The sequence below is a fragment of the Paroedura picta genome, chromosome 6 (genome assembly GCF_049243985.1).
Source record: "Paroedura picta isolate Pp20150507F chromosome 6, Ppicta_v3.0, whole genome shotgun sequence".
NCBI lineage: Eukaryota > Metazoa > Chordata > Lepidosauria > Squamata > Gekkonidae > Paroedura > Paroedura picta.
Window position 1 is genome coordinate 111538066 of NC_135374.1, and position 11718 is coordinate 111549783.

General features: G+C 54.1%; 2 protein-coding genes across 4 annotated transcripts; one reads left to right on the plus strand and one right to left on the minus strand.

Annotated features, from left to right (window-relative positions):
- Window positions 1-89: 89 nt before the first annotated feature.
- On the minus strand, window positions 90-4038 carry LOC143840433 (uncharacterized). 3 transcript variants are annotated; one of them, XM_077343958.1, is made up of 3 exons: window positions 1438-4038; window positions 1176-1259; window positions 90-896 (listed from the first exon to the last, which is right to left on the minus strand). In XM_077343958.1, exon 1 carries the CDS (start codon window positions 2608-2610, stop codon window positions 1981-1983), a length of 630 nt encoding a protein of 209 aa, XP_077200073.1. In that variant the 5' UTR covers window positions 2611-4038; the 3' UTR covers window positions 90-896; window positions 1176-1259; window positions 1438-1980. The 3 variants fall into 3 exon arrangements, with proteins under 3 accessions (XP_077200073.1, XP_077200072.1, XP_077200071.1); XM_077343957.1 differs by having other exon boundaries at window positions 90-1259; XM_077343956.1 differs by having other exon boundaries at window positions 1176-4038.
- A 3483-nt stretch (window positions 4039-7521) lies between these two features.
- On the plus strand, window positions 7522-11124 carry KCTD12 (potassium channel tetramerization domain containing 12). The gene has a single exon (XM_077343959.1). The coding sequence runs from the start codon at window positions 7752-7754 to the stop codon at window positions 8775-8777; it is 1026 nt and encodes a 341-aa protein (XP_077200074.1). The 5' UTR covers window positions 7522-7751; the 3' UTR covers window positions 8778-11124.
- The last annotated feature ends 594 nt before the right edge of the window (window positions 11125-11718 follow it).

Here is an 11718-nt window from a genome sequence, read left to right on the forward strand (position 1 = left end):
GTTAAATGTATACTTTTGTTAAAAAAAATAGGTTTTCCAGGGGGGTGGGGGGTGGTGGTGCTGGTGGGGCTCCAAGTTTCATTCCCTAATGTTTTTCCCCTGTTAAAATGTTTTTTAAAATAAAATGTTATTGCAAATTTTATAACAAGATTCCAGTGTGACTTCTTAAACTCGCACATATTTAACCCCACACCACACTCCTAAAACTCCTTGAACTAACACCCCTCCAACCTCCAACCCACACAGCAGTACCACAATATAGACAATCACTAGAGAGGCCGCTTTCGGCCTTGCAGATTCTACAGTAGGGTACACAGAGACAGAGTCAAAAATATAAACTTTATTCAACAAACAACAAAACACAGATAACATGAAATAGAAAAAGTGGGCAAAACTAGGAGGGGGAGTACTTGTCTGCTGGTTTTATTTTTCTCTTTCCGAGAATAGTCCTCCTTCTTGTTTGGGTGGAGGCATTCTGAGAGGGAGTCGGTGGGGTGGGTGCTGGAAGTGGTGGTGTTGGTGTGGGTGGTGGTGGGGGGGGGCGATTTGTGGAGGGTAGGCCCTTTCCATGACCACTACAGCCCTCTCCATGAGTCTCCTTATCAGTCGCACCTCCTCCACGCCTTCGCGTAGGATTTGGTTTGTCTCTCTAAGGACTGCCCTCAATTTTCTCCCCTCCTGGGCAATGAGTGTGAGCATGGCTTGGTCAGCGGCCGCGGCACGCCGTGACTCCTCATAGCAGTGCTCAAGGAGCCTCTCTCCCACGCTTGTCAAGACGGAGACGCGCCTCAGCCTGCCGCGTTCCCTCGTAAGCCTCTCCTCTGCTGGGAGCGCACCTCTAGGTGGTGGGCTGCCTGGAGCCAGGGGTGGTTCCTCCTCCTCATCTGAAAGAACCTCTGTTGGCAAAAAATGAGAAACAAAACTGTTAGTAACATCAATAAAGTCAAAACACACCATGGTGGACATGGTGTTCTTTTTTGTCCCCGTGTTTTCCTGCCAAGAATTTAAACAATCCCCGGCGAGCACATGGCTATTGTTTGTTTGCCCATGGTGTGCTTTTACTTTTGCCTACTTTCACAGCAGGACTCTCAACAATTAAAAGGGAGCACATGGTTAGTGCCTAGCGACATTGTCCTGCAGCTATGGCTCGAAAGGAACAGGTCATGCACGCTCACCATCTTGAATCTGTATCCGCCTGCGCCGGGCAGGAGGTCCAAGCACCCCAGGCTGTTCCTCCTCCTGTGTTCCGGGTATGAAATCTGCAAAAAAAGGAAAAAAAACAGATCTAGGACCAAAGGGTGGCAAAGCCAGCTTCAAAGCCTACACCAGCAACGCAGAGGGACTCTCTTCTTTCTCTTAGCAGTGCTGCTGCCCTGCACAAACAGAAAAGCACAAAGCAGTTAAAACAGCCCCCCCCCTATTTTTACTAATACTTACCAATGTTAGTTGATGCCCCCGAATCACTATCCACGTCAGGTGCTGCTGGAGACTCTAGGGGCCCCGTCCCTGGCAACTGTGTCTCTGTGGACAAGAGCAGAAAATAGTGAAAAATGAGCAAGCATACACCATGAACCACAAAGCAAGCTCCCAAAGTAGTGAGCCAAAGTACTGCAGAAGGCCTATGGGCGAGGCATGCAGCAAATATTTTGGGGCTGTTGGTTAAACATTACCGTTTCAAATACTAACCACATCAAGCACTCCACAGCCAACCATCTTATTAAATCTTTTAAAAATTAAAATTAAATTATAAAATTAAAACCGTTTCAAATAGTAACCACAGCAAGCACTCCACAGCCTACCATCTTTTAAAATCTTTTAAAAATTAAAATTAAATTATAAAATTAAAACCGTTTCAAATAGTAACCATAGCAAGCACTCCACAGCCTACCATCTTATGCGTTGCAACGAACACACGAGAAAACGATGCCCAAACGTCAGAACACACATTTGCTCAAAAGGAAATATAAAATAAAAAGAAAATCACTTACCGGAGGCAAGGGGCGTTTGCTCAGGAGCCTCCTCTGGCTCCCCAGGAACGATGGCGATCAGGTCCAGCGTTACCGATTCCGCGGCTCGTTGCTGGACGGGGGGTGGAGGGCGAAAGCTGGACGAGGTGCCCTCGCCGGGATCCTCCTCAGCGGGTGGTTCCTCGACCGGGGCAGCCGGCTTCCGAACCACCTTAAGGCTCCGGCCGACGCGCTTCGGCCTGCCGGATCCTTCCCCGTCTCCGTACAGCTGGCGCTGCTCCTCGAAGTAGGGGCAGGTAACCTTTTCGTTGCCGGAACCCTTATTATGGTTCACGGCACGCATGTACTCTGCCCTCATTGTCTTGGTCTTCGACCGGCATTCAAGGCCGGTCCTGTTGTGGCCCAGGGCGCGCATCTTAATGGCCACTTGTTCGAAGACCTCCCTATTCCTGTGGGAGGACTGGAACGCGTCCTGGATTTTCTCCTCCGAGAAAATCCCGATCAGGTCCCTGATCTCCGCGTCCCTCCAAGTTGGGCCACGGCCGGTTGCAGGGACGGACGAGGCTTGAGAAGACGATTCCATGTTGCTTTCGCTAGTAGCTGAGCAAAATGGTGGTGGGAGGTGCAGGGTGCAACGGATCATATACCTTCCCGCACACAAAGACAAAGGGACTAGCCGGCTCCTGATTGGTAGAGGGCAGTAGGGGACACGCGCATTGGCCACATTAGGTCACATGTCACGTTCAAAGCTCCTCGCGCGGGAACAGGATCTGCTCCTAATGGCCAGATTGGCGCCCTTGTTGTTTGACTTAACGCATGCGCTTATTCGTTTACACGCGAGAAGAGCAGTTTGAACATGCAGCGGGAGCCATTTTAGGAAAATGTCCGCCATTACACAAACGCATGCCGGTGTTCAACCGAGAGCAAGTGCGGCAGTACTCGGCAGTTCCCCAATAATATTCACCAGCCACAGCATAAATCAACCAAACATGACATGTTACTGGCGTACGTTCGTTGGCACGCTCAGAGGAATGTTTTTTAAAATGAACGGGGGACGGCGACTCCGCTTGCCGGAGGTCTAGCTGCCAATGGAAGGGGTTGTCCGCACCCAAGCACAAGCACGCACCGGGAACCACACAAAGACCCACTACACATAAGCCGCCCCTCATGATATCACCTCGAATCATGTCTATTGAACCCCTGTAAGCTAAGCAGGAGACTGCGAGCGGCGACCGTTCGTTGGCACGCTCAGAGGAAAATTTTTTAAAATGAACGGGGGACGGCAACTCCGCTTGCCGGAGGTCTAGCCGCCAATGGAAGGGGTTGTCCGCACCCAAGCACAAGCACGCACCGGGAACCACACAAAGACCCACTACACATAAGCCGCCCCTCATGATATCACCACGAATCATGTCTATTGAACCCCTCTAAGCTAAGCAGGAGACTGCGAGCGGCGAATGTTCGTTGGCACGCTCAGAGGAAAATTTTTTAAAATGCTCCCTGTACGTTGACTCCGCTAGGACTGGCCGATGGTAGACGGGGTTTTAAGCTTTGGGCAAATTTTGGGAACGTGACGGTGTGTGCCACTGTGCTTGTGAAAAACTCTTGTGGTGTCCGGGCAGAATTTCCGAAAGTGATCGTGCTTGAAAGCCAGTCGCTGTCCCGTTGCCTCGTAGATCCCCGCTCGCTCGGAGAAAAAAAAAATGGCGAACAGTTCGCCGGAAGTTTGGAGGACAGGCTCGGGAGGAGGGACTTTGAAGAACCCGCAACAATGGTAACGCACAGGTCTTTAGCGCTACTGTTGCAGATTGGTTGCAGGAGTGTATCGCTATCCGGAGGGTGAATCCAGTTTTCTGGATTCCCCTAAAAGCGCTACAACGAAGCGCTTTTGGCGGTTCGGTTTCAGGATTGTTGCAGATCGTTAACGACGTCGTGCGTTATGGCAAATTAGTAGCGTTTTCAATCAGCAACCATTGTGCTATTTTTAAGCCGTGGGAAATGCCCCTTGGATGTGTCTTACAGTTTGGTGTAGTGGTTAGGAGTGTGGACTTCTAATCTGGCATGCCGGGTTCGATTCTGCACTCCCCCACATGCAGCCAGCTGGGTGACCTTGGGCTCGCCACAGGCCTGATAAAACTGTTCTGACCAAGCAGGAATATCAGGGCTCTCTCAGCCTCACCCACCTCACAGGGTGTCTGTTGTGAGGAGAGGAAAGGGAAGGCAACTCTATGAGAGAGTAGAGAACAATGGAATATAAGAATCAGCTCGAATCTGGAGAACCAGGTCTGATTCCCCACTCCTCCTTTACATGCAGCCAGCTGGGTGACCTTGGGCAAATCACAGTTCTCTTAGAGCTCATTTCGCAACCCCACCTGTCTCATGAGGTGTCTGTTGCAGGGATTACGATAGTGCTTTGAGACTCCTTAAGGTAGAGAAAAGCAGCATATAAAAGCCTTCTGGACTCCTACGTTAATAAAAATTACAACCACGAAATCTCTTCACTTTATTATTACATTTCTGGACTGCCCCTATGGCACCTGGCTTCTCAGGGCAGCTCACAACATCCATGCATACAATCATACACTTAAAGTAATAAAAACGATGAAAATAGTCAAACCAACTGGAATTAATGACCATCTCTGTGAGCCTGTCCGTATCGGCTTGTCTCTAGACCCGCCTCTTCTTCTCGTTAGAGCAGAAGTCTGTGTGTTAGTGCAACTATCACTACAGGGGCAGCATCCCTTCAATGCCTTCTTGTTATCTTTCCCAACCGGCCTCCGCCGTACGCCTGGCGGAAGAGCTCCATCTCGCAGGCCTTCCGGAACTGTGCGAGTTCCACAAGGGCCCTGATGTTCTTGGGGAGCTCATTCCCTCAGGAAGGGGCCGTGGCAGAGAAAGCCTTGGGCGAGGCCAGTTGGGTTTGTGGGGCCAGGGACTGCCAGATGATTTGCTATTGCTGAGCGGAGTGCTTTCCTGGGAACATATTCCAGGCACTTTCCCTGCCAAGGCTTGGCAGAAGAGAAAGCCGTAGAAGCCCACTCCCATCAGATCTTGGAAGCAAAACAGGTCCAACTCTGGGCTAGTACTTGGATAGGAGACCTCCAAGGATTTGGGTGGTGGTTCCTCCAAGGAACACCAGGGGTCATGATATGGCAGACTGCCTCTGGGTGTCCATTGCCTGGCTGCCAGGCAACCCTCCTGACTCCTGGCCATGCTGCACGTGACATACGACCAATGAATAGAGGAGAAAGCCCTTCAGAGGCTGGGAGAGGGGAGGAACTAGGCATTTGCGATGCAACTTTTGTATCATTCAGTGTGTTGTTTACTTTCTTATGTGATTTTTAGACCATAATCATGTTAGACTTCACTCCTGTCTCTAGATTTCTTACTGGCTCCATGACCGTAAGGCTATTTTATTTGTTCGTCGAATGTCCTACCCTCTCAATTGAATTGATTCGTACTCTGTAATCCAGGGGTGGGCAAACTGTGGCCCTCCAGATGTCCATGAACTACAATTCCCATGAGACCCTGCCAGCATGGTGGAGAGCCATGGACACTTGAGAGCCACAGTCTGGCCACCCCTATGGTATCATATACCAAACTCCACCCCATCCCCGGGCTCTGCCCCCCAAATCTCCAGGAATTTCCCAACATGGAACAGGCAACCAGAGCTCTACCCATAAAGACGACCCTTTCCCATGACGCTATGGCTTCCCATCTATGACCGCAAGACTTGCCCTCGGTGTTGTGGTTAAAAGCAGCAGCTTCTAGTCTGGAGAGCTGGGTTTGATTCCCCACTCCTCCATATGCAGCCAGCTGGGGGTGACCTTGGGCTAGTCACAGTCCTGTCAGAGTTGTTACTACAGAGCAGTTCTCTCAGAGCTCTCTCAGCCTCACCTCCCTCACAGGGTGTCTGTTGTGGGGAGAGGAGCAGAAGCCGACTGTAAGCTGCTTTGAGACGCCTTTGGGTAGTAAAAAGCGGAGTATAAAAACCAACTCTTCTTATTTTAAATGAACGTAATCCTACATTTTCTAGTAAATGTGTGCTACCAAACTCAACGGGACTCATTCTGAGCAAATGTATTCGGGAACTGCCTGTGAGAAACGCCTGTAAAACAATATGAATACTACTTAAACACATTGGTCTGATCCCAAACTTGGAAGATTTGCCGTCTCAAAAATGCGTGTCTTCATTTCACCGAATGACAGGCTGCCCGTGCAACCGACTCCCAAGTAAGGCCAGTGAGACTGCTTATGCTTACTGATGAGCCAGCCAGGGAAGTTAACCGTTTTGTTCTAGAACTGGCTGTGAAAGAAATGACAGACGTTCCCTTGGATTAGCACAATCTGCCTCAAGACTGAGAGGAAGAACCGGAGAACATGGGGGATTTTTTTTTTTGCCAAAGACCAAATGGAGCGAATCAGCTTGGATTCCAGAGGCCCCATGCACATGACTAATGTGCAGAAGCCTGGCATGCAACGTGGGTCTTCTGTTCTCCCTGAGAAACTTTAACAGAAAAATCTGTATATTTGGAAGGGACAAAAAGAGAAGCATGCAAATAAAGGAACAGATGCATTTTCGCAACTTCAACATAAAAGGAAATCTGGCGGGAGAGCAGGGGAAAAAACCCATGTTTTTGCTTCCCTTCACCGGAACGCAGCTTCCGTTTGCCAAACCCACAGGCTGTGCAAGAGGAGCGGCTGTGGCTGGCGGGGGAATCGCTCCGGGGGGGGGGGGGCTCAGCTCTGGCTGCAGCCTCCAGAGAAGACCTTGCAGGGACTCCGGCATCGGCGTCCCCTTCAGCTGCCCCGGTGGCCATGGCCAAAGGAAACGGCACCAGGAGGGGGCAGCGGTCAGGAGCCCCTGTCCAAGGTTCACTCACCCTGCCTGCCACCGAATCCCCTGTCCCACTTCTTCCTTCTCAGCAGTGGATCCGGTCCACTTTGCACCAGCACCTTCTCACAGCAGCCCCTCTCCTCTGCTCGCTGTAGGACTACTTGTAGGGAAAAGTTCCGCACCCCCGGCCGTTGTACGTGGTGCAAACAGACCCACAAGAAAACCAAGACCCTCCGGCGGGGGGGGGGGGGGCTGACGGGCACCAGTCTCGGTCCCGAGCAGACCACATTCCTCTGCTCTGCGCAAATGGGGCTGCATCAGTCCGGGAAGAGGCCGACGGTCGCCTGCTTCGATGCGGGGCGGTGCCCACGCTGTGCCCCACTGAATCCATCTGGGTCTCAGCCTTCCAGATGCTCCCGCAAAGCCTCCTTCGAGGGGGTCAGACCGCCGGGAGGCGTTTGAACGGCAAGCTTTCCGATCTGCAAAGCAACGGCTCAACCCGCTAAGGGAGCGCAAGAGCCGGGGGGGGGGGAAGGAAGCAAAACTCGCGGAGCTCTGCGCGGTTGGGCAAGAGCTGCCCCCCCGTCCCCCAACGGGGCTCCGGAGGAGGGGCGTGGCCTCGGCGGCCGGGCTCCTTCGCCATTGGGGGAGGCGGGGAAGGGGGAGGGCGGCCCTCGGCGCGGAGTCAGCCAGCCCACCGCCCGGCCCCCACCCCCAGCCCTGCCTGCGCTCTCGGCGCGCCGTCTGCCCGCCCGGTTCCAGCGGCGGTACATAAGCGCAGCCCCGCACGCCCCCTGCGCCTGGCCGCCGGGAGACGCGGCCGAGAGGGGCGCTCCGCTGCTAGCGCCAGCCAGCCAGCCAGCCAGCCAAGCCTCGCCCCGGACGGCGCCCGCGGGAAGCCGCTCGCCCCAGCGCCGGGCGGGGAGGTGGACCCCGACGGGCCGGCCATGGCCTTAGCCGACAGCGCCCGGGGGCTGCCCAACGGCGGCGGCGGCGGCAGCGGGGGAGCCTTGCGCGGCGGGGCCCGCTCGCAGCCCCAGCAGCCCGAGCTGGCGGCGTCGGTGGGCGGCGGGGAGGCTTTCCCGGAGATCGTGGAGCTGAACGTGGGCGGCCAGGTGTACGTGACGCGGCGCGGGACGGTGCTGTCGGTGCCGGGCTCGCTGCTGTGGCGCATGTTCTCGCCGTCGGACGCCTCGGCGCTGCCGCGCGACTCCAAGGGCCGCTTCTTCCTCGACCGCGACGGCTTCCTCTTCCGCTACATCCTGGACTACCTGCGCGACCAGGAGCTCGTGCTGCCCGAGCGCTTCCCGGAGCGCAGCCGCCTGCAGAGGGAGGCCGAGTACTTCCAGCTGCCCGAGCTGGCGCGCCGTCTGGCCGCCGCCGCCACTGCGCCGCCGCAGCTGCCGCGCTTCTCGGCCCTGCTGCGCGACGCCTCGATGTGCGCCGACGAGCCCCCCGGCGGGCTGGCCTTCCTGGAGGCGGAGCTGCCCGAGGCGGCCGCGTCGGCCTCGCCCACCTCCAGCCGCAGCCCGTCGTCGGGGGGGCCGCTGCTGGCGCCCTCGCTCTCCCTGGACGCCGGCGGTGGCGGCGTCGGGGCTGGCGGGCGTCGCTCGGGCTACATCACCATCGGCTACCGCGGCTCCTACACCATCGGGCGGGAGGCGCAGGCCGACGCCAAGTTCCGCCGCGTGGCGCGCATCACGGTGTGCGGCAAGACGGCGCTGGCCAAGGAGGTCTTCGGCGAGACGCTCAACGAGAGCCGCGACCCGGACCGGCCCCCCGAGCGCTACACCGCCCGCTACTACCTCAAGTTCAACTTCCTCGAGCAGGCCTTCGACCGCCTCAGCGAGGCCGGCTTCCGCATGGCCGCCTGCTCCTCCACCGGCACCTGCGCCTTCGCGCCCGAGCAGGGCGGCCTGGCCGACGACAAGATCTGGACCAGCTACACCGAGTACGTCTTCTGCCGGGAGTGAGCCCCTTGGCGCGGCTCCCCCGGGGCGCGCCTCTCCCGACGGCCCTCGGCTCTCTCCTCTCGCTTCGCCCCGAAGGCACCACGGACCGTCGAGAGGGCCCACGGGCCAGAGACCCTAGGGGCGGTCGGCCGCCGCCTGCCCCCTGTAGCAACCCTGGACTGCCCGGGAGTCTCCCGTCCTAGGACTGACCTGGGCCCACCAATGTTCCCCTTAGCCCAACTCTCCCACAGCTGAGCGGAGCAGTCCACATCCTGAACAGAACTGTGATAATCATAAAATGGGCAGTGGGCGGTGCAAGACCCCAGACCGCTGCTGAGGGGGCTTCCTGCCTGCGGCTCAGGGGGAGCACTGATCCTGACCCCAAAGGGTTTGTCGTAGCCTGTCTCTGCATGGCAGCCCTGGGTGTCCCTGGTGGTCTCACACCCAAGTTCTGGCCAACCAGGGGTCTTGCTAATACCTCCCCGAGTGGGGCACTTTGCAGAACAGAACTGTGGCAATGCTGAAATGGCTCCAGATTGCTGCTGAGCCAATTTCCTGCCCAGCTTTGCAGGAACTCGTCTTGCTTAGCTTCTGAGATCTGGCGAGGTCTGGCCAGCCTGGGCCATCCTGGCTTGAGGCTGTTTGTCTTCACAGGGCCTTTGGGGGCCTTGGTATCTTATCTGAGCGGCAGGCAGGATTTCTGTAGAATGGGTGCCTTTGGCCCAGTTAGGCCCCTGGGCTGCCATGGCTCAGTGGTGGAGCATCTGCCTGGCATGCAGGAGGCCCCAGTTCAATCCCTGGCAGCTCAGTTGAAAGAGATGTGGCCGTAGTCGATGTGAAAGACCCTGAGACCCTGGCGAGTCGCTGCCAGACTCAGCAGAGAATCGCTTGAGGGAGCAGTGGGCAGGCAGCCCAGTGGGTTCACGGCTGCAGAAAAGGAAAGTGTGCTTCTTTCTGGATTCTTTAAGCGCTGACTGAAACGTGATGCTTGCCAGGCAAAAGAACTCACCTGGCTGACTCGGCACGTGCATTACACTTTGAAGTCTGAATTGGGCTTGAGGCTTCCCAGTAGCGTAACTCTGCATGGGCACAGAGCCTCCACCACCTGTGGCAACAGAGAGGGCATGCTTAGGAGGCAGAGACCCTCCGTTTTGAATTGGGCCAACTTACCGTGGCTGCTTACCTGTGCAGTGCCTTGACAGGTGCTTCACCAGCGCGTTGGTGCAGGAATGGTCTTGGCTCACAGCCCTTGGGTGTTCTGACTGTGCTTGTGTTGCTGCTGTGTCTTGGTTTAAAGGCCCAGTGTCCAACTGTACCCATGACGTCTTTGGCCTGGCCAGCATCACATTTAAATCAAATAATTTTTATGTGGTAAAGCGCCCCCTTCTGTGTAACTCTGCAGGGGACAGGTGCTCTCCTAGTGAGGTTGGCCTCATTTAGAAGAAAGAGAAGAGTTAGTTTTTATACCCCACTTTTCATTACCCAAAGGATTCTCAAAGCAGCTTACAATCGCCTTCCCTTCCTCCCCCAACAGACACCCTGTGAGTTCTGTGGGGCAGAGAGAGCTCTGACAAAACTGTGTGAGAGCTGCCCTAACAAGACTGACTAGCCCAAGGGCACCCAGCTGGCTGCATGTGGAGGAGTGGGGAATCAAGCCCAGATCTCCACATTAGAGGCTGCTGCTCTTAACCACAGCACTGTGCTGGTAATTGACCTGGTGATTGTTGGAATCCCTACGTTTCCCACTGATTTGTTCTGTGTTGGCCCCTGTGATGGTTTTTCCTGCTTCTGCAGAGAGATGATTCTCCAGGCTGCTCTAGCAGAGGCAGAGGTGTTTGCATTGGCAACAGGAAGGCCACACATCAGCTTTCTTAGCAGTGGCCCCTGTAGCTGCCCTCTTTGTTCTCCGACACCTGGGAGCTTTGGGAAACAAAATTAGGATTTGATAAGTTTTCAGAATGTTATAATATTATAGTAATCAATTTAACAATCTACCAGTTCCCCAGCCTTTGTTTTAATTTTTTTTTTGATAAAAAATAAGTCTTTAGCCCTTTTGTTGCGAAGATATAAAGGCAAATATGCAGCTTGCCCATTTTGTCTTGTAGTGTTGCCAGGGAAAAAGACTAGGGACATTGAACCCTTAAACTATTCATTATTTTAAGAGGGATGATGTATGCTAAGACTTCACAGAGGTCTCTTAATTTTATAAAAGTGTTTTATCCTTTTTCGGAATGGCCTGTGGGACATAATAAGAATTAAGCTAGGGACTGTTCTTTTTGTGGCTTTTTTTTTTTATAAAGCTGGGAACTATGTGGCTTGTATGGATGCTTATTTTGTCTATACATTTTTAAATTTCTAGCCCATTTTTCTTCTTTTTGGTAAACTTATCACATTGTTCTCCCTGTTGGTACTTTAGCCTCAGAACCATCCAGAGAGGGGGAGTTAGGGTAGATCATTGTAGGGCTAGTCAATTACCATTTTAATTAGCTGTTAGTCAATTACCATTCTTGAAACCAAACATGGAAAATCTCTGTTGGGTAGGGTTGGCAGGTGAAAAGGCTGAGGTCCAGAGAATAGCCCCAATCTAAGGGGGGGGGGGCTTCAAAAACAATACTCCTTCTGAATCTCCATGGCATCCAAAGGCACTTTGCTTGAGATCTTTCCCCAAAAGATCAGATTTGGGCAAGATCACATTGCAGTGTGTGTCTTGGGGGTGGGGACATGACCAATAGAGGATAGCATCATGCAGATGCTTAAAAAAACAGTGTCACTTTTAAGAACGCCAAGGCACAACAAAACAATTTCTGTGTGATAGACCCATAGGCCACTAACTTGCATATCCAAAGAACGCCTTCTGTTCACAGGATGGTAGGAGAAGTCCTTTTTCCGCCTCGCCGGGAGGCATCACAAATGCCCCCGGTGACCCCCTCTGTTCCCCGTGTGCTGTGTGTATGTAACACTT

What these genes read in the sequence shown, in the direction of transcription:
- LOC143840433 (XM_077343958.1), bottom strand. Translation starts at nt 2,610, where the DNA reads ATGATCCGTTGCACCCTGCACCTCCCACCACCATTTTGCTCAGCTACT.
- KCTD12 (XM_077343959.1), top strand. Translation starts at nt 7,752, where the DNA reads ATGGCCTTAGCCGACAGCGCCCGGGGGCTGCCCAACGGCGGCGGCGGC.